This window comes from Caretta caretta, chromosome 5, assembly GCF_965140235.1.
Source record: "Caretta caretta isolate rCarCar2 chromosome 5, rCarCar1.hap1, whole genome shotgun sequence".
Taxonomy (NCBI): domain Eukaryota; kingdom Metazoa; phylum Chordata; order Testudines; family Cheloniidae; genus Caretta; species Caretta caretta.
This window is the reverse complement of record NC_134210.1, coordinates 642,017-661,013: the sequence shown is the minus strand read 5'-3', so window position 1 is coordinate 661,013 and position 18,997 is coordinate 642,017. Positions and strand designations below refer to the sequence as shown.

At 52.7% G+C, this 18,997-nt stretch overlaps 1 protein-coding gene across 1 annotated transcript; it reads left to right on the top strand.

The window, feature by feature from the left end:
* Nucleotides 1-364: 364 nt before the first annotated feature.
* Nucleotides 365-17,977, top strand: LOC125629306 (avidin-like). The gene is made up of 4 exons (XM_048834716.2): nucleotides 365-475; nucleotides 7,723-7,933; nucleotides 13,546-13,678; nucleotides 17,333-17,977. Exons 1-4 carry the CDS (start codon nucleotides 404-406, stop codon nucleotides 17,364-17,366), a joined length of 450 nt encoding a protein of 149 aa, XP_048690673.1. The 5' UTR covers nucleotides 365-403; the 3' UTR covers nucleotides 17,367-17,977.
* Nucleotides 17,978-18,997: the final 1,020 nt, after the last annotated feature.

Sequence of the window (18,997 nt, the reverse complement as noted above, 5' to 3'; positions counted from 1 at the left end):
CAGGCACAGCCCTCAGAGCCAGGCACCTTTCCACCTGTCACTGCAGGCCAATGGCCCTGCTGGTCTCTGTCCAGCTGTCCCATGTGCTGGGATCTATCTATAGCTGGTCACTGACCGCACTCCTCACATCACTTCCCAGGTCACACGTCCCTTCTTTTCATTTTATCCTGCTGGCCCTGCCAGCAGCTGGGGCTGGAGATTGAATGTCAGTGAGACATAAACAAAATAACCGAAGTGCCCGCTCGCTTCTGGGAACTGCCAGCAAGGAGAGAACCAGAGCAGCTCAGGTTGCAGCCCCTGCCTGCTGCGAGGGGATATAAAGACGGGGCCTGACTGGTGGCCCCAGACTAAGTGCTGGGGAGACTCAATTGGCTTCTGCAGGTGGTTTCTACTCCAAGTGACGATGGGGAAAATCGGCTTCTCCCTGCTCCTCGCCCTGGCTCTGGTGACTGTTGGCACCTCTTCAGAGAGAAAGGTATGGGGCAGACTGGGCAGGGTGAGGGGCTGAGGGGGCTGGGCGCTCGCTCTGGGGTGTCTCAGGACAGGGCGTGGTGAGGGGCCGAGGAGGCTAGGTGCTCACTCTGGGGTATCTCAGGGTGGGGCAGGGCAAGGGGCTGAGGGGGCTGGGGGCTGACTGTCTGATGGATCAGGCTCATGTAGGGGGTTCCTGCTGTGGGCAGGCAGGAGTGAGAGCTCGGGACTATTGCGGGAGGTGAAGAGGGGGTGGGGCCTTTCCCCCTGCAGGGGTTATTTCATTGTAAATCTCCCCAACCCCATAAGAGTGATGGAGCCGGGAGCAGCAAGCCACATGAAGGGCACATTTGGGCTGCAGAAAATAAAGCCCACCAGGCTGTCCCTAGCAAACTGGGGAACAGATGGGAGGAGCCCTGTGTGAGGATGTGACGCAGCAGGGAGGGGGAGTGTTGACCTGGGAATGTGCCCTGGGGATGGGAGACCTGAGAGCCTGTCACCTGAGCCAGGAGGGGGAGGGGGAGGTGACACCTCTGCCCGGGAATGTGGACGGAGGCTGCAGGAGAGAGCCTGCTGGGGTAGTTTAGTTTTCAGTTTGGTGCTGGGTGGAGGAACACAGGGAACCCCAGGGCTGGGGTCTAAGCTCCCTGCTCCCCCAGAAGGACTTGACTGAGGGGTCCTGGTTGTACCCACAAGCTCTGTTCTGGGCTGTGTTCCTATTGTCCAATAAACCTTCTGTTTTACTGGCTGGCTGAGAGTCTCAGTGAATCCCAGGAAGGGGGGTGCAGGGCCTGGACTCCCCCACACTCCGTGACACCCTGGAAGCGTTATTATTATTGGGGGTCCCATCACATCTGGTAGATCATAGAATCTTAGGACTGGAAGAGCTCTCCAGAGGTCTCTAGTCCAGCCCCCTGCAATCAGGGCAGGACTAAGTATTATCGATTCTAGCCCATCCCTGACAGGTGTTTGTCCAGCCTGCTCTTAAAAATCTCCACTGACAGAGATTCCACAACCTCCCTAGACGATTTATTCCAGTGCTTAACCACCCTGACAGTTAGGAAGTTTTTTCTAATGTCCAACCTAAACTGCCCTTGCTGCAATTTAAGCCCATTGCTTCTTGTCCTATCCTCAGAGGTTAAGAACAACAATTTTTCTCCCTCCTCCTTGTAACAACCCTTTATGTACTTGAAAACTGTCATCATGTCTCCTCCCCCACCCCCCACCTTCTCTTCTCCAGGGTAAAAAAATTGGTTTTGTTTAACCTTTCCTCATAGGTCTTGTTTTCTAGACCTTGAATCATGTTTGTTGCTCTAATCTGTACTTTCTCCAATGAGTCCACATCTTTCCTGAAATGTGGCACCCAGAACTGGACACAATACCCCGGTTGAGGCCTAATCAGCCCGGAGTAGAGCAGAAGAATTACTTCTCGTGTCTTGCTTACAACACTCCTGCTAATACAGCCCAGACTGAGGTTTGTTTTTTTTGCAATAGTGTTATACTGTTGACTCATTTAGCTTGTGATCCACTGTGACCCCCAGATCCCTTTCCGTAGTGCTCCTTCCTAGGCAGTCATTTCCCATTCTGTGTGTGTGCAACTGATTGTTCCTTCCTAAGTGGAGTACTTTGCATTTGTCCTTATTGCATTTCATCCTATTTACTTCAGACCATTTCTCCAGTTTGTCCAGATCATTCTGAATTTTAATCCTATCCTCCAAAGCACTTGCAGCCCCTCCCAGCTGGGTCGTTCGCAGACTTTATATGTATACTCTCTATGCCATTATCTACATCATTGATGAAGATATTGAACAGAACCATACCCAGAACTGATCCCCGTGGGACCCCACTCGTTATGCTCTTCCAGCATGACTGTGAACCACTGATAACTACTCTCTGGGAATGGTTTTCCAACCAGTTTTGCACCCACCTTACAGTAGCTCCATCTAGGTTGCATTTCCCTAATTTGTTTATGAGAAGGTCATGCGAGACAGTATCAAAAGCTTTACTAAAGTCAAGATATACCACGTCTACCGCTTCCCCCCATCCACAAGACTTGTTACCCTGTCAAAGAAAGCTCTCAGGTTGGTATGACATGATTTGTTCTTGACAGATGCACACTGACTGTAACTTGTCACCTTATTATCTTCTAGATGTTTGCATATTGATTGCTTAATTATTTGCTCCATTATATTTCAGGATGCTGAAGTTAAGCTGACTGGTCTGTAATCCCCTGGGTTGTCCTTATTCCCCTTTTTATAGGTGGGCACTAGATTTGCCCTTTTCCAGTCCTCTGGAATTTCTCCCGTCTCCCATGACTTTTCAAAGATAATTGCTAATGGTTCAGATATCTCCTCAGTCTGCTGCTTGAGTATTCTAGGATGTATTTCATCAGGCCCTGGGGACTTGAAGACATCTAACTTAGCTAAGTAATTTTTAACTTTTTCTCTCTATTTTAGCCTCTGATCCTATCCCATTTTCACTGGCATTCGCTATGTTACATATTGAATCACTCCTAACCTTTTTGGTGAAAACTGAAACAAAAAAGTCATTTAGCACTTCTGCCATTTCCACATTTTCTGTTATTGTTTTCCACCCAGGCCTCCTCTGTCCTTGGTCTTCCTCTTGCTTTTGATGTATTTGTAGAATGTTTTTTTGTTACCCTTTATGTCTCTAGGTAGTTTAATCTCATTTTGTGCCTTGGCCTTTCTAATTCTCTCCCTACATACTTGGGTTATTTTTTTATATTCATCCTTTGTAATTTGACCTAGTTTCCATTTTTTGTAGGACTCTTTTTTGAGTTTCAGGTCATTGAAGATCTCCTAGTTAAGACAGGGTGGTCTCTTGCCATACTTCCTATATTTCCTACGCAATGGGATAGTTTGCTCTTGTGACCTTAATAATGTCTCCTAGAAAAACTGCCAACTCTCTTGAACTGTTTTACCCCTTAGACTTGCTTCCCATGGGATCTTACCTACCAATTCCCTGAATTTGCTAAAGTCTGCCTTCTTGAAATCCATTATCTTGATTCTGTTGTTTTCCCTCCTACCGTTCTTTAGAATCACAAACTCTCTCATTTCTTGATCACTTTCACCCAAGCTGCCTTCCACTTTCAAATTCTCAATCTGTTCCTCCTTGTTTGTCAAAATTAAATCATAGAATCACAGAATATTAGGGTTGGAAGAGACCTCAGGAGGTCATCTAGTCCAACTCCCTGCTCAAAGCAGGACCTACCCCAACTAAATCATCCCAGCCAGGGCTTTGTCAAGCCTGACCTTAGAAACCTCTCAGGAAGGAGATTCCACCATCTCCCTAGGTAACGCATTCCAGTGCTTCACCACTCTCCTAGTGAAAAAGTTTTTCCTAATATCCAACCTAAACCTCCCCCACTGCAACGTGAGACCATTACTCCTCGTTCTGTCATCTGCCACCACTGAAAACAGCCGAGCTCCATCCCCTTTGGAACCCCCCTTCAGGTAGTTGAAGGCTGCTCTCAAATCCCCCCTTATTCTTCTCTTCTGCAGACTAAATAACCCCAGTTCCCTCAGCCTCCCCTCATAAGTCATGTGCCCCAGCCCCCTAATCATTTTCATTGCCCTCCGCTGGACTCTCTCCAATTTGTCCACATCCCATCTGTAGTGGGAAAACTGGACACAGTACTCCAGATGAAGCCTCACCAGTGTCGAATAGAGGGGAACGATCACTTCCCTTGACCTGCTGGCAATGCCCCTACTAATACAGCCCAACATGCCATTGATCTTCTTGGTAACAAGGGCACACTGCTGACTCATATCCAGCTTCTTGTCCACTGTAATCGCCAGGTCCTTTTCTGCAGAACTGCTGCCGAGCCATTCGGTCCCTAGTCTGTAGCGGTGCATTGGATTCTTCCTTCCTAAGTGCAGGACTCTGCACTTGTCCTTGTTGATCCTCATCAGATTTCTTTTGGCCCAATCCTCCAATTTGTTTACGTCACTCTGGACCCTATCCCTACCCTCCATCGTACTGACCTCTCCCCCCAGCTTAATGTCAACAGCGAACTTGCTGAGGGTGCAATCCATCCCACCATCCAGATCATTACTAAAGATGTTGAACAAAACAAGCCCCAGGACTGACCCTTGGGGCACTCTGCTTGATACCGGCTGCCAACTAGACATTGAGCCGTTGATCACTCCCCTTTGAGCCCGACAATCTAGCCAGCTTTCTATCCACCTTATAATCCATTCATCCAGCTCATACTTCTTTAACTTGCTGGCAAGAATACTGTGGGAGACAGTGTCAAAAACTTTGCTAAAGTCAAGATGTATCACATCCACCACTTTCCCCATATCCACAGAGCCACTTATCTCATCATAGAAGGCAATCAGGTTGGTCAGGCATGACTTGCCCTTGGTGAATCCATGTTGACTGTTCCTGATCACCTTCCTCTCCTCCAAGTGCTTCCAAATGGATTCCTTGAGGACCTGCTCCATGATTTTGCCAGGGACTGAAGTGAGGCTGACTGGTCTGTAGTTCCCCAGGTTCTCTTTCTTCCCTTTTTTAAATATGAGCACTCTATTTGCCTTTTTCCAATCATCCAGAACTCCCCCAATCTAGAACAGCCTCTCCCCTAGTAGCTTTCTCCACCTTGTGAACTGAAAAATTGTCTCCAATACATTCCAAGAACTTTTTGGATAATCTGTGCCCTGCAGTGTTATTTTCCTAACAGGTCTCTGGGTAGCTGAAGGCCCCCATCACCACCAAGATGACAGTTTACAAAGCAGGATGCCAAGTGTAGCTCTGCTCCTTACCCCCAGCTCAGCTTTCCCCACCCCTCCCATTACCCAAGTTATACCAGCAGACTGGCAGGACCCAGCAATATCTCATTGGGTGACAATCCCTTGTCTGCTCTCAGGAAGGAAGGGCCTGGTGGTTCGACGGCCGGGAAATGGAAAAGAGCAGGTTCTCAAAAACAGGTTGCTAATGTTTTAAGTAACATTTTAAAAACCCAGCTGTAAGCAAGATGAGTTGTATTTTAACACGTTAGCTGGTTATGTTGTAGCCGAGGCTCCCAACTAATAGTTAAACTACAACTGGCCTTGTCTACACTAGGGTTCTAAGACTTGTCAGGTAAAACATGTCAGCCAACCTGTTTTAAAGACACATCTTTTTGTCTAGCTTAAGTGTTGTGATTGGGGGTCAGTAGGTCACGCGGGCCATAGGTTGCTGACCCCTGGAATAGACAATAGTTTGCTACCCTAAATGGAGCTATCCACACACTGGATTCATTCTGATTAAAGAATAAAACAAGTTTATTTAACTACAAGGAGGCAGGTTTTAAGGGAGTACAAGTGTAAGGCATTAAAGTCAGAAATGGCTACAAGAGACATAATGGTAAAACACTTCCTCGTAGTAAATTTAGCTAACTTGACTCGGTTCAAGGTGAGGTTCCCTTAGTACATGTTTCCATATCATTGCTGACCAAATTCTCAGACTGGATCTGCTCCCAAAGTCCAACGGCTGTTTTCCTTTTCCCTTTGAAATGCATTTTCCCAAGGGATACCCCTTGATAAAGTTCATTCCTGATGTGAGGTTGGAGTCAAGGAGTCTGGTGGTGAAAGAGGTTCCCTGCTGTTGTTTGCTAAGATGCAGAACTGTTTGTTCCTGCCTCCCTCCCTTGCCAAGGAATGGACACTTGACAGGTGATGGCCCATCGGCTTTGATGGCACCTAGCCAGATGTGTCACCTTGTCCTTTGTCTTTGAGAAACAGGTTCACCCCCGCCCCAGACTTCTCTGGTGAACACACTTCAGTCACGATTTCTGCGTATGTTATCTCTTTACACGTAATGTTGCTACACACATTTCGCCCTGATACTATTGGCCGGTGCATTCTTGGTTTTCAGACGATAGCTCACACAGCACATTGTGTACCAAGATTTTGCAGGGGTGTGTAGGATGTGAATACAGGGGTGCGTTCCATCCAGGGGGCTTCACTGGGCCCTGAAGAGCAGCTGGGAATGGGAAGAGGAGCCAGCACTGTCGTCTGCCTGTCCTGGATGCGGGCTGGCTACAGAGCTTCCGTCTGAGCGCGATACACAGCCGGTGTGTTCGGTCTCAGATCCATTAAAGGATCTGAGACCTTTTCTTTTTGCGAATACAGACTAACACGGCTGTTCCTCTGGATCCTTTAATGGTCTGCTGGGGATGGCCCACGGTGGCTTAAATAAAGTGTGTGCCACACAGCGCCACCTCGTGGCCAAACAGCGTGATACAGCTTAGCATCCCATTACAGTACGAGCGCCATGGGGCCTGTCTGCTCTCCAGGACCCACACCCAGCCTGGGCCCCACTGCTCTCTGGGGTGCAGCTGCCTCCTCTCTCCTGCTTCAGTAAGCTCCTCAGCCTGTGGGGAGAGGGCCCAGGTGGCAAGGGAATGGAGGACAGCTCCCCCCACCCTATGGGTTAGGAAGGAGAAAGCAAAGGACCTCCCAGGAGCAGAGGAGGTCCCCAGTTCTGTGTTTATGATGTGATGGAGCAGGGAGTGGAGCGTATTGACCTGGGAATGTTGTGTGGGAGTTTTACTGGGCTGTCTGCATTGGTGCTGGATGGTGGTGGGATATCAGGGTGTGACTTCACTGGAGGGACGATACCTGAGCATGTAACCTGAGCCAGGAGGGGGGTTGGGGCCAGGTGACACCTTCTGCCTGGGAAACTGGACAAAGGCTGGAGGAGGGGCCGGGGGGAGGCTGGGTGAGATGGCTGGAGGGGGTTTCAGTTTGGAGCTGGCTGGGGAAAAAGAGGGAGGCCCAGAACAGTGGTCTGGCCTCCCTGCCCCCCAAGATGGGCCTGACTGAGGGGGTCCTGTTTTCTATAACTACAAGCTCTGTTTTGGACTGTGTTCCTGTTGTCTCATAAACCTTCTGTTTTACTGGCTGGCTGAGAGTCATGGTGAATCGCAGAAAGTTGGGGGTGCAGGTCCTTGTCTCCCCTACACTTTGTGACATATGGTTTAGGATTTATTCAGTTAGTTGCATTTCTGGTGGAATCCCCAGCCTGAAAAACCCAGAGACAAGTGGGGAGGGGTCACAGAGGGAGGGAAGGGGCTTCCCTGGAGAGCTCAGGAAGCAGAGTACACACCAAGACTTCGTTGTTCATCTCCGGTTTGAGCGGTCTGTGCCCTGCGTTCCGGACTGGCAGGGCCATAGCCTCGGCTGAGCATCGGACCCGCAGCGCTGTGTGGGGCCCCTGTTCCTGCTAACTGCATCCCTCCCTTTTCAGTGTGTCCTGTCCGGATCATGGAAGAGCAGCCTGGGCTGCAGGATGGATATATCTGAACTCAGCAAGGCTGGAGCGTTCTCGGGTTCATACCACTCTGTGGCAATGGCCCCCAAGGCTGATATCCTGTCATCGCCCCTGCATGGAGTCCAGCACAATGCCAACCAGAAGGAGCAGCCAACCTTCGGGTTCACGGTGAAGTGGCAGTTCTCAGGTGTGTAGCCTCCACTGCCTCAGTGCTGGCCAGGTGGAGCTGGGGTAAGCATGATCTGACGGGGGGCTGAAAAACCTGGAGGTCTCATGCCCCAGTCTTGGGGAGGGCTGGTGACTCGGGTACCCTGGGGCTGAGGGGGTCAGGACAGTGTACAAGGAAAGCCTGCTCCTCAGTCAGTGAGAGGCCTGGAACCACTTGTGGTGGTCTCTGAAAGTAGGCCTGGAAGGCACAGTGCATGGCGGTCCAGGCTTAGGCTGGGAGGAGGTGAGTGATGGTCAAACCAAACTTTAAGCGAAGGTGTGGAGAGTGGAAGCAGACTGGTCTGGGGAGAAGGACCCGCAGGGAAGGCTCAGGGTGGGGATCTCTGTCTCCATGGAATTCCCTCCCATGCCAGACACATCCAGCTACAGCTCGCAATGGAAAATACTCATTGATGGAAACTTTGTGATGCTCATGTAATCCACTGACCAGTGTGTTACATGTCCTCGTCGATGCTCAGGCCACGGAGGATGTGAGTCCGTTACAGACACTAGCTTTGCAGCTCACACTGTAAGGTGTTGTGCGTTAACTGGGGAGATCCTGGGTTCAGTGCCCAGAGGGAGGTTGTCACGCTTACTTTCCACAACTACTTGGAAGTTGTCTTCAGGTGGCCCAGCTCAAAACCTCCTTCCCCCAGCCTTGAAGTCCAGTTGACTCCTACTGGGGGAGCAGGAGGATACTGCAGGCAGGGCAGGGAGACAGGAAACGGGTTGGTGTAGCACAATAGTGAATTTCCATGGCAAAAGTATCAGCTTCTGCAGCTGGAATCCGTGGAGCCCGGACTGGGACGGCCCCTTTGTTCAGCCGGTGCTGCAGGTGTTCTGCAGATTTGCTCTATGCGCAGGCCAGGTTTTCAAGGTTCTCTCTGCTACCAGAGGGGCTAGGGACACGATTTTAATATTAAACATAGTAATAATTCAGGAGCAAGGGGAGAACTCCATGTGGTGGAATTGTGGAAGACAGGTGGTCCTGATTTAGACCATGCTTCTAATGTCACCCTTAAACTTCCTTTAATAAACAAAATTGTGCCTTAAATCTCTCTTCTGTAATACACACTGAAGCTGGGAATGGGCGACGACAGGGTTGGATCACCTGGTGATCACCTGTTCTGTTCACTGCCTCTGGGGCACCTGGCACTGGCCACTGTCGGCAGACGGGACACGGGGCTAGATGGACCCTTGGTCTGACCCAGTCTAGCCATTCTAATGCTATTATATTCTTATATGGCGTATCCTTACTGCAGTGGCTTATACCAAAAGCCTCATGCTTTTACACTGGCGATCCCCAGGTTCAGGGACTCTCAGCAAAGCAGTACGGGGCAATGAGGTTTTTGCATCTGCTCAGTGAGGTTGTTTAATGTATTTTTGTTTACACCAGAGCCCATGTGCACGTCTGGGCACTCTTCAGGCGAGCAAGGCAGGGTGGTCCTGCCCTAAAGAGCTTCCAGACTAAGGAAAGACAGACTCGGAGGCAGCGGTTTGAGAGAAGGGGAGTAGCCGGACATCTGGATGCCCTGCAGGCAAAACTGGATTTTAATGGGGACAGAAATGTGGTGATCATGGGGTAGGGGGCACCAGCCCCAGGGGCCATGTGGCTGCTTGTGGAGCAGGGGGCACACCAGGCCCAGGGGACCATCTGGGTGAGTGTGGGGCAGGAAGCCTCAGGTCCAGGGGGCCATGTGCGTGAGCATAGGGTAGGGGGCCCCAGGCCCAAGGGGCCGTGTGGATGTCTAGTTGGCAGCTGGTATCAAGCGGAGTGCCCCAGGGGTCAATCCTGGGGCCGGTTTTGTTCAACATCTTTATTAATGATCTGGAGGATGGTGTGGATTGCACCCTCAGCAAGTTTGCAGATGACACTAAGCTTGCGGGGGAGAGGTAGATATGCTGGAGGGTAGGGATGGGATACAGAGGGCCCTAGACAAATTAGAGGATTGGGCCAAAAGAAATCTGATGGGGTTCAACAAGGACAAGTGCAGAGTCCTGCACTTAGGACAGAAGAATCCCATGCACCGCTACAGACTAGGGACCGAATGGCTCGGCAGCAGTTCTGCAGAAAAGGACCTAGGGGTTACAGTGGACAAGAAGCTGGATAGTGAGCCCTTGTTGCCAAGAAGGCCAATTGCATTTTGGGATGTATACGTAGGGGCATTGCCAGCAGATCGAGGGACGTAATCGTTCCCCTCTATTCGACACTGGTGAGGCCTCATCTGGAGTACTGTGTCCAGTTTTGGGCCCCACACTACAGGAAGGATGTGGAAAAATAGGAGAGAGTCCAGCGGAGGGCAACAAAAATGATTAGGGGACTGGAACACATGAGTTATGAGGAGAGGCTGAGGGAACTGGGATTGTTTAGTCTGTGGAAGAGAAAAATGAGGGGGGATTTGAAAGCTGCTTTCAACTACCTGAAGGGGGTTCCAGAGAGGATGGAGCTTGGCTGTTCTCAGTGGTACCAGATGACAGAACGAGGAGTAATGGTCTCAAGTTGCAGTGGGGGAGGTCTAGGTTGGATATTAGGAAAAACTTCTTCACTAGGAGGGTGTTGAAACACTGGAATGCGTTACCTAGGGAGGGGGTGGAATCTCCTTCCTTAGAGGTTTTTAAGGCCCAGCTTGACAAAACCCAGGCTGGGATGATTTAATTGAGGATTGGTCCTGCTTTGAGCAGGGGGTTGCACTAGATGACCTCCTGAGGTCCCTTCTAACCCTGATATTCTATGATGCGCTTTGGACAGGGGCACCAAGCCCACGGTGCCGTGTGGGTGAGCGAGGGTGGGGCCTTGCAGGAGAGGTGAAGTGGGGGTGGGAAGAGGCGGAGGAAGGGTGGGGTCATGGGGGAGGGGCAGAGTGGGGGCGGGAAGAGGTGGGGCAAGGCTCGGGCTGTGGGGGAGGGGCGGAGTGGGGGTGGGAAGAGGCGGAGGGAGGGTGGGGTCATGGGGGAGGGGCAGAGTGGGGGTGGGAAGAGGCGGGGCAAGGCTCGGGCTGTGGGGGAGGGGCAGAGTGGGGGTGGGAAGAGGCGGGGCAAGGCTCGGGCTGTGGGGGAGGGGCAGAGTGGGGGTGGGAAGAGGCGGGGCAAGGCTCGGGCTGTGGGGGAGGGGCGGAGTGGGGGTAAAGCCCCCCCTGGGGAAAACTAGATGTTGGCGCCCAGGACCCTGGAGTTGTTGTGGGGGGCGCAGCCGTGGGGTTTGGAAATGGCCTGCAGGCCGCGGGAGGGGAGGGAGGCATCCCAGTCACCCCCCGACTGCTGACTGGATGGGGGATGGGAGGGGGTCCGGGGATGGGAAGCTCGGCACCTCCCGACTGGTCTGGAGTGGGTTAAACGGGTGTGAAGCCGATGGTGTGGCCGCCGCGCTCCCCATGGGGCGATGGGGAGAGGCAGGCCGGGGGGCGGGAACCATGTGTGTAGTGGGGGGCTGGGAGCCATTGAACCAAGCTGTAAACCCCGCGTAGAATGGAAACCACGTCCAGTCAGGGGGTGCGGCAGCCCCCGCACCCCGAGTTCCCGTACCTCTGGAGGGAGGGGCTGAGAGTCCCCGGCACCCCATGGCCAGGCGCGCCCGGGCCCGGGGCCAGAGGGGTCCCTGGGGGTCCTTTGGGAAGGTTTCTGTGCCTGGGACAGCAGGCAGGAGGAGCAGAGACGCAGCGAGAAGGCAGTGGCCGGCGCAGCCCGAGTCCCTGGGAGCCTGGCCCTGAGACGAGCCGGACAGCCCAGCCCAGAGTCAGCGCCAATGGGGAGAGCTGTGGGGCCCAGGGCTGGCTGGGCAGGGCTCGGAGCTGCGCCAAAATCATAGAATCCTAGAATATCAGGGTTGGAAGGGACCCCTGAAGGTCATCTAGTCCAACCCCCTGCTCAAAACAGGACCAATCCCCAATTAAATCATCCCAGCCAGGGCTCTGTCAAGCCTGACCTTAAAAACTTCTAAGGAAGGAGATTCTACCACCTCCCTAGGTAACACATTCCAGTGTTTCACCACCCTCCTAGTGAAAAAGTTTTTCCTAATATCCAACCTAAACCTCCCCCACTGCAACTTGAGACCATTACTCCTTGTTCTGTCCTCTTCTACCACTGAGAATAGTCTAGAACCATCCTCTCTGGAACCACCTCTCAGGTAGTTGAAAGCAGCTATCAAATCCCCCCTCATTCTTCTCTTCTGCAGACTAAACAATCCCAGCTCCCTCAGCCTCTCCTCATAAGTCATGTGTTCCAGACCCCTAATCATTTTTGTTGCCCTTCACTGGACTCTCTCCGATTTATCCACACCCTTCTTGTAGTGTGGGGCCCAAAACTGGACACAGTACTCCAGATGAGGCCTCACCAATGTCGAATAGAGGGGAACGATCACGTCCCTCGATCTGCTCGCTATGCCCCTACTTATACATCCCAAAATGCCATTGGCCTTCTTGGCAACAAGGGCACACTGCTGACTCATATCCAGCTTCTCGTCCACTGTCACCCCTAGGTCCTTTTCCGCAGAACTGCTGCCTAGCCATTCGGTCCCTAGTCTGTAGCGGTGCATTGGATTCTTCCATCCTAAGTGCAGGACCCTGCACTTATCCTTATTGAACCTCATCAGATTTCTTTTGGCCCAATCCTCCAATTTGTCTAGGTCCCTCTGTATCCTATCCCTCCCCTCCAGCGTATCTACCACTCCTCCTAGTTTAGTATCATCCACAAATTTGCTTAGGGTGCAATCCACACCATCCTCCAGATCATTTATGAAGATATTGAACAAAACCGGCCCCAGGACTGACCCTTGGGGCACTCCACTTGACACCGGCTGCCAACTAGACATGGAGCCATTGATCACTACCCGTTGAGCCCGACAATCTAGCCAACTTTCTACCCACCTTATAGTGCATTCATCCAAAGCCGCTCTTGCCTGCCGTGTTTGCCTCCGAGATACCTGGCTCCAAGACCCATTTCTCCTGCGGAGCTGAATGACCTGCAGGGCCCTGCCTTGGGCCAACCACGCGGGCACAGAGGGGTAACAGCAGGGAGGCCCGTTACTGAGGGTGGGCGAGCGACCCACCTTGTATTTTGCTCCGGCGTGTTGGCTTGCGGGGCACCCAGTATGGGGGCAGACAGAGAGAAGGAGGCTTGTGCAGGGTCCCGTTACATGAGAATCAGAGCCTGTCTCTGCAGACGCACCGCTCGGGGTCCGGGCTGTGATGGGTGATTAAGGCCTGTCGTGGGCTGACCTGGCACGGGGCTAGAGGGGCAGTGATGCCAAAGGGGAAGGCTGACATTGCTTGCTGCTGCAGAAACCTCCGGTTCCACCTTTGGGCAGCTGCTTCTCCCTCTCCCCATTCCACACCCAGTGCTCTGTCCCCTCCCCAACTTCCTTGGTCCCCCCCCGCCCGCCGCCCCAAGAATGGGTCACTGCTCTGACCCTCCCTGGGGCTGGAGCCAGCCTTGGGGAGATGCTGCCGAGGACCCAGTGGGTGTGACTATTACAGGTGCGTGGCACTGCCCCAGCGACACGCAGCAGACTCCCTCGGGCTCCGGGCTCTGTCTGGGGACCCTGTGCCGGGATCTCAGAGCGAGCAGCGCTGACCTGGTCACTCTATCACCTGTCAGAGTCTCCACCAGAGTCCGTGAGCGTCTTCGTGGGCCAGTGCTTCACGGATGACCAGGGAGAAGAGACCCTGCAGACCACGTGGCTGCTGCGCAAGGAGGTCGGATCCCCCGGTGCCGACTGGGAAGCAACCAGGTGGGTGACGGGGCACAGACTGCCCAGGAGCAAAGGTGCAGCCTGCAGAGCTGGGACTGCAGGGCCTGGCCCCGTCTCTGCTCGGCGCTGTGCCAAGGGCTGGGATCCCGAGCCCGGCTCTGGGGCTGTGGTGCTGGGGATACAGGGAACCCCGTGTGGGATGAGGTGGGGCAGGGCAGGGTTCTCAGCCCAGAATCACAAACTCTTGGGGGACCCACCATGTGCTCTAGGAATTTTAGGGGGGAAGCCCTAAGGCCTGTGCTATGCAGGGGGTCAGACTAGTCCTAGGGCCCGTGCTGTACAGGGGCCAGGCACAAATCACAATGGTCCCTTCTGGCCTGGGAATCTAGGAAGCTGTGTATCTTGCTGGGGAAGGATGAAGGTGTAACGATGTGGCCTTTGGCAGGACACTTCTGAGAGTATCAATTCACGACAAATCACTTAGAGCAGGGCAGTTACAGCCCCAGGCTGGGGTTCCTTTGCACACCAAGGCAAACCGAACCAGCCAAACAGAGAGGACTTTGGTTTTACCCCACTGGCTAACCACAAATCACACAAGCAATTCCCTCAGACACTCCAGTGCCCCAGTATCCCCACCAGTGCCACTCGTTGTGGGGACGAATGATTATGAAAACCAACACCCCAGTAAAAGAAAAAAGGTTCCCTCGATCCCAAAGGACCAAGCCCCAGACCCAGGTCAATATACAAATCAGATCTTACCCACAAATCACACTGTTGCCAATCCTTTATTCTTGCCAGCAAGTTAAAGAAGTATAGGCTGGATGAATGGACTATAAGGTGGGTAGAAAGTTGGCTAGATTGTCGGGCTCAACGGGTAGTGATCAATGGCTCCATGTCTAGTTGGCAGCCGGTATCAAGCGGAGTGCCCCAAGGGTCGGTCCTGGGGCCGGTTTTGTTCAATATCTTCATAAATGATCTGGAGGATGGTGTGGATTGCCCCCTCAGCAAGTTTGCAGATGACACTAAACTGGGAGGAGAGGGAGATACGCTGGAGGGGAGGGATAGGATACAGAGGGACCTAGACAAATTGGAGGATTGGGCCAAAAGAAATCTGATGAGGTTCAATAAGGATAAGTGCAGGGTCCTGCACTTAGGACGGAAGAACCCAATGCACCGCTACAGACTAGGGACCGAATGGCTAGGCAGCAGTTCTGCGGAAAAGGACCTAGGGGTGACAGTGGACAAGAAGCTGGATATGAGTCAGCAGTGTGCCCTTGTTGCCAAGAAGGCCAATGGCATTTTGGGATGTATAAGTAGGGGCATAGCGAGCAGATCGAGGGACGTGATCGTTCCCCTCTATTCGACATTGGTGAGGCCTCATCTGGAGTACTGTGTCCAGTTTTGGGCCCCACACTTCAAGAAGGATGTGGATAAATTGGAGAGAGTCCAGCGAAGGGCAACAAAAATGATTAGGGGACTGGAACACATGAGTTATGAGGAGAGGCTGAGGGAGCTGGGATTGTTTAGCCTGCAGAAGAGAAGAATGAGGGGGGATTTGATAGCTGCTTTCAACTACCTGAAAGGGGGTTCCAAAGAGGATGGCTCTAGACTGTTCTCAATTGTAGCAGATGACAGAACAAGGAGTAATGGTCTCAAGTTGCAGTGGGGGAGGTTTAGATTGGATATTAGGAAAAACTTTTTCACTAAGAGGGTGGTGAAACACTGGAATGCGTTACCTAGGGAGGTGGTAGAATCTCCTTCCTTAGAGGTTTTTAAGGTCAGGCTTGACAGAGCCCTGGCTGGGATGATTTAACTGGGAATTGGTCCTGCTTTGAGCAGGGGGTTGGACTAGATGACCTTCTGGGGTCCCTTCCAACCCTGATATTCTATGATTCTATGATTCTATGATTCATCTGGAGTACTGTGTCCAGTTTTGGGCCCCACACTACAAGAAGGATGTGGAAAAATTGGAAAACGTCCAGCGGAGGGCAACAGAAATGATTAGGGGACTGGAACACATGACTTATGAGGAGAGGCTGAGGGAACTGGGATTGTTTAGTCTGCAGAAGAGAAGAATGAGGGGGGGTTTGATAGCTGCTTTCAACTACCTGAAAGGGGGTTCCAAAGAGGATGGATCTAGACTGTTCTCAGTGGTAGCAGATGACAGAACAAGGAGTAATGGTCTCAAGTTGCAGTGGGGAGATTTAGGTTGGATATTAGGAATAACTTTTTCACTAGGAGGGTGGTGAAACACTGGAATGCGTTACCTAGGGAGGTGGTGGAATCTCCTTCTTTAGAAGTTTTTAAGGTCAAGCTTGACAAAGCCCTGGCTGGGATGATTTAATTGGGGATTGGTCCTGCTTTGAGCAGGGAGTTGGACTAAATGACCTCCTGAGGTCCCTTCCAACCCTGATATTCTATGATTCTTTCGAATCTAAAATCTAAAGGTTTATTCATAAAAAGAAAGAAATATAGATGAGAGCTAGAATTGGTTCAATGGAATCAGTGACATACAGTAATGGCAAAGTTCTTGATTCAGGCTTGTAGCAGTGATGGAATAAACGGCAGGTTCAAATCAAGTCTCTGGAGAACATCTCCAGCTGGGTTGGGTCATTCAGTCCTTTGTTCAGAGCTTCAGTGTAGCAAAGTTCTTCCAGAGGTCAGAAGCAGGATTGAAGACACAATGGGGGGGTTTCCAGGGCCTTTTATATCCTCTGTCTTGTAGAAGGACACCCCTTTGTTCTTACTAGGGAAAATCACAGCAGCAAGGTGGAGTTTGGAGTCACATGGGCAAGTCACATGTCCATGCATGACTCAGTTCTTTACAGGTAGAGCAGCCATTGCTCACATGCTGCCTTGAATGCTCCCAGGAAGGCTTCCCATATGTAGATTGGAGTCTCCCAAGGTCCATTGTCAGTGAAGTGTTTCTTGACTGGCCACTTAATCTGAAAATTCCTTTCTCAAGAAGCTGACCACATGCCTCACTAATGCTAGTAAGAATCAAACACATTGCGATACAAGTACAGAGCCAATATTCATAACTTCAAATACAAAAATGATACACACATACAGACAGCCCTAATTATAACCAGCAAATTACAACCTTTTCATAGACACCTTACTTGACTTCCTTTGTACAAGATTTGGTGCAACTATAGGACTTTGGTAGCAACAATGATCTATACGGTCACAGTTCATGTCAATAATGTCACAGAAGGTTTGCTGAGTTCCCTGGGCCCTGTCACACCCCAGGGCTGTGTGTGATCCCCACAACTCTTCTCCAAGAACTTGCTAATGGGTGAGCAATCCACCAGGGGTGTGGGCATCCTGTGAGGGGCAGCATCCCCAGGGTAGACGAGTCAGTCGCCAGGGAAAAGCACAAAGAATGGCCTTGCTGACCCACCCAGGAGGGGATGGCTGGATGAGCAGCCCCCAGAGCCCCTGCCCACCCCCGGGGTGCAGCTGGGTGGCTCTGAGGCCCTGCCGGTGCGGGGTGCCCACAGGCACGCTGCCTCCCTGGGCTGGGTGGCTGGGTGCCCCCATGAAGTGGAGCCTGGAGGAGGTGCCTCTTTGGGCTTCTATCCATCTCAGATTAATGCACCTTGTGTCCCTGCCCCCCACCCCCATGTATGGGGCAGCCCCAAGCGCAGGCCTGTGCTGGGCCAGTAACTCCAGCTCTGTGCTTCCCCGCAGGGTCGGCACAAACATTTTCACTCGGATCAAGTGACGGAACGTGGGTGAATCCGTGAGGAGCGACGGTGCCCGGTGACCCAGCAGCACCGTGACCACACTCTGCAGCCCCAGGGCTCCTGGCCCCCCGTCCGGGATTGTCCTGGGCTCTCTCGAGAGCGTCTCGCTCTGCCTCAGGGCTGTTTGCTGGGCTGCAGAATCACCCGTCTCTGTCTCCACCTCCCCCTCGCTCTCCGGTGACCCCCCCAGAATCGCTGTCCCACCCCCCCATGCTGCAGTTTAGTTCCTTTCCCAGTAAAGCTCTAGCACGGGAGGCAAATGAGTCTCTGGTGTTTTTACCGCTCTTGGCCCTTGGGGTGAAGCTGTTGCTGAGCCGTGACTCCCACCTGCCCCTCCCTGGATTCCCCGGGAGGTGCCGGATTCTCTCCCGTTAGCCGGGCCCTTCCTGGGACACCCCTTGGCAGGTTCATCCCCCTGGGTCGCTCCTTTGCTCCCTGCCCGTGGCCGGGGTACAGAATGCAGCAGCCGGTGTACAGCCCCTAGGAGACACCCTTCCCGGCTAAACGGCCCTTCGCTCACTCGGGAGGTTCCTGTCCAGCGCTCTCAGCCCTGGGTTTCGTTTCTCTCCAGCATCCAGCGCCACCCACCTCGAGATCTAGGCACCAGGAGCCAAACAAACATTTTCCATCAGAAAAACAGGGCTCAGTTCTGTGTGGTTCTCCCTTGAAACCCTCCACGGGAGGCGTAAGGCTCCAGAGGAACCCGGCACGGGGAGGCTGTTTTGTGCAGGGTGTCCAGTTCCACCGGGGCCAGAGTCCCATTTTAGAGATGCTCTTAGGGCAGCATCTGAGCCTGGTACCAGGTGTCACGGAGTCCCCGGGCGATGCTCTGGAACTGCTCCCCATGAAGCCAATCAGGACTCTGGGGAAGTCTCCTTTCTGTGAGCAGCCTGTCTGCAGGACACACAGCTCACCCGGCTTCCCCCTTCCTGGGTCTGACCTCGGAGCATTCAGCATCCTCTGCCCCTCCGTGCGCTTCCCACAGCGAGTCTGCCCAGGCGGGGCTCCTGGGGAAGCCAGAGGGTCCTGCCCCCCAACTCCGCAGTCAGATGTGACTCTCAGCCAGACAATAAAACAGAAGGTTTATTAGACGACAGGAACATGGTCTAACACAGAGCTTGTAGGTGCGGAGAACAGGACCCCTCAGCTGGGTCCATTTTGGGGGGCAGTGAGCCAGACAACCCCATCTGCCCTTCACTCCATGTCCCCAGCCAGCCCCCAACTGAACCTCCCTCCAGCCTCCCCTCTGGGCTTTGTCCCTTTCCCGGGCCAGGAGGGCACCGGATTCCTTTGTTCTCTAACCCTTCAGCTCTCACCTTGCAGGGGGGGAAGGGCCCAGGCCATCAGTGGCCAGGAAACAGGGTGTCGGCCATTCTCTGTGTCCAGACTCCTGCACACACCTGCCCTCTAGGGCTCTGCAATGATCACACACCCTTATCCCACCACCTAGATACTTAAGAACTGCCTAGGGGAAACTGAGGCACCCCCCCACACTATTCAGAGGAAACATTAAGAACAGTCCCGCTTCGTCACACCAGGTGCTCCCCTTGGCCCCCCACTCTCACTGGGTTGGTTGCACAAAGGTCCAGGGGAGGATCTGGCCTTTATG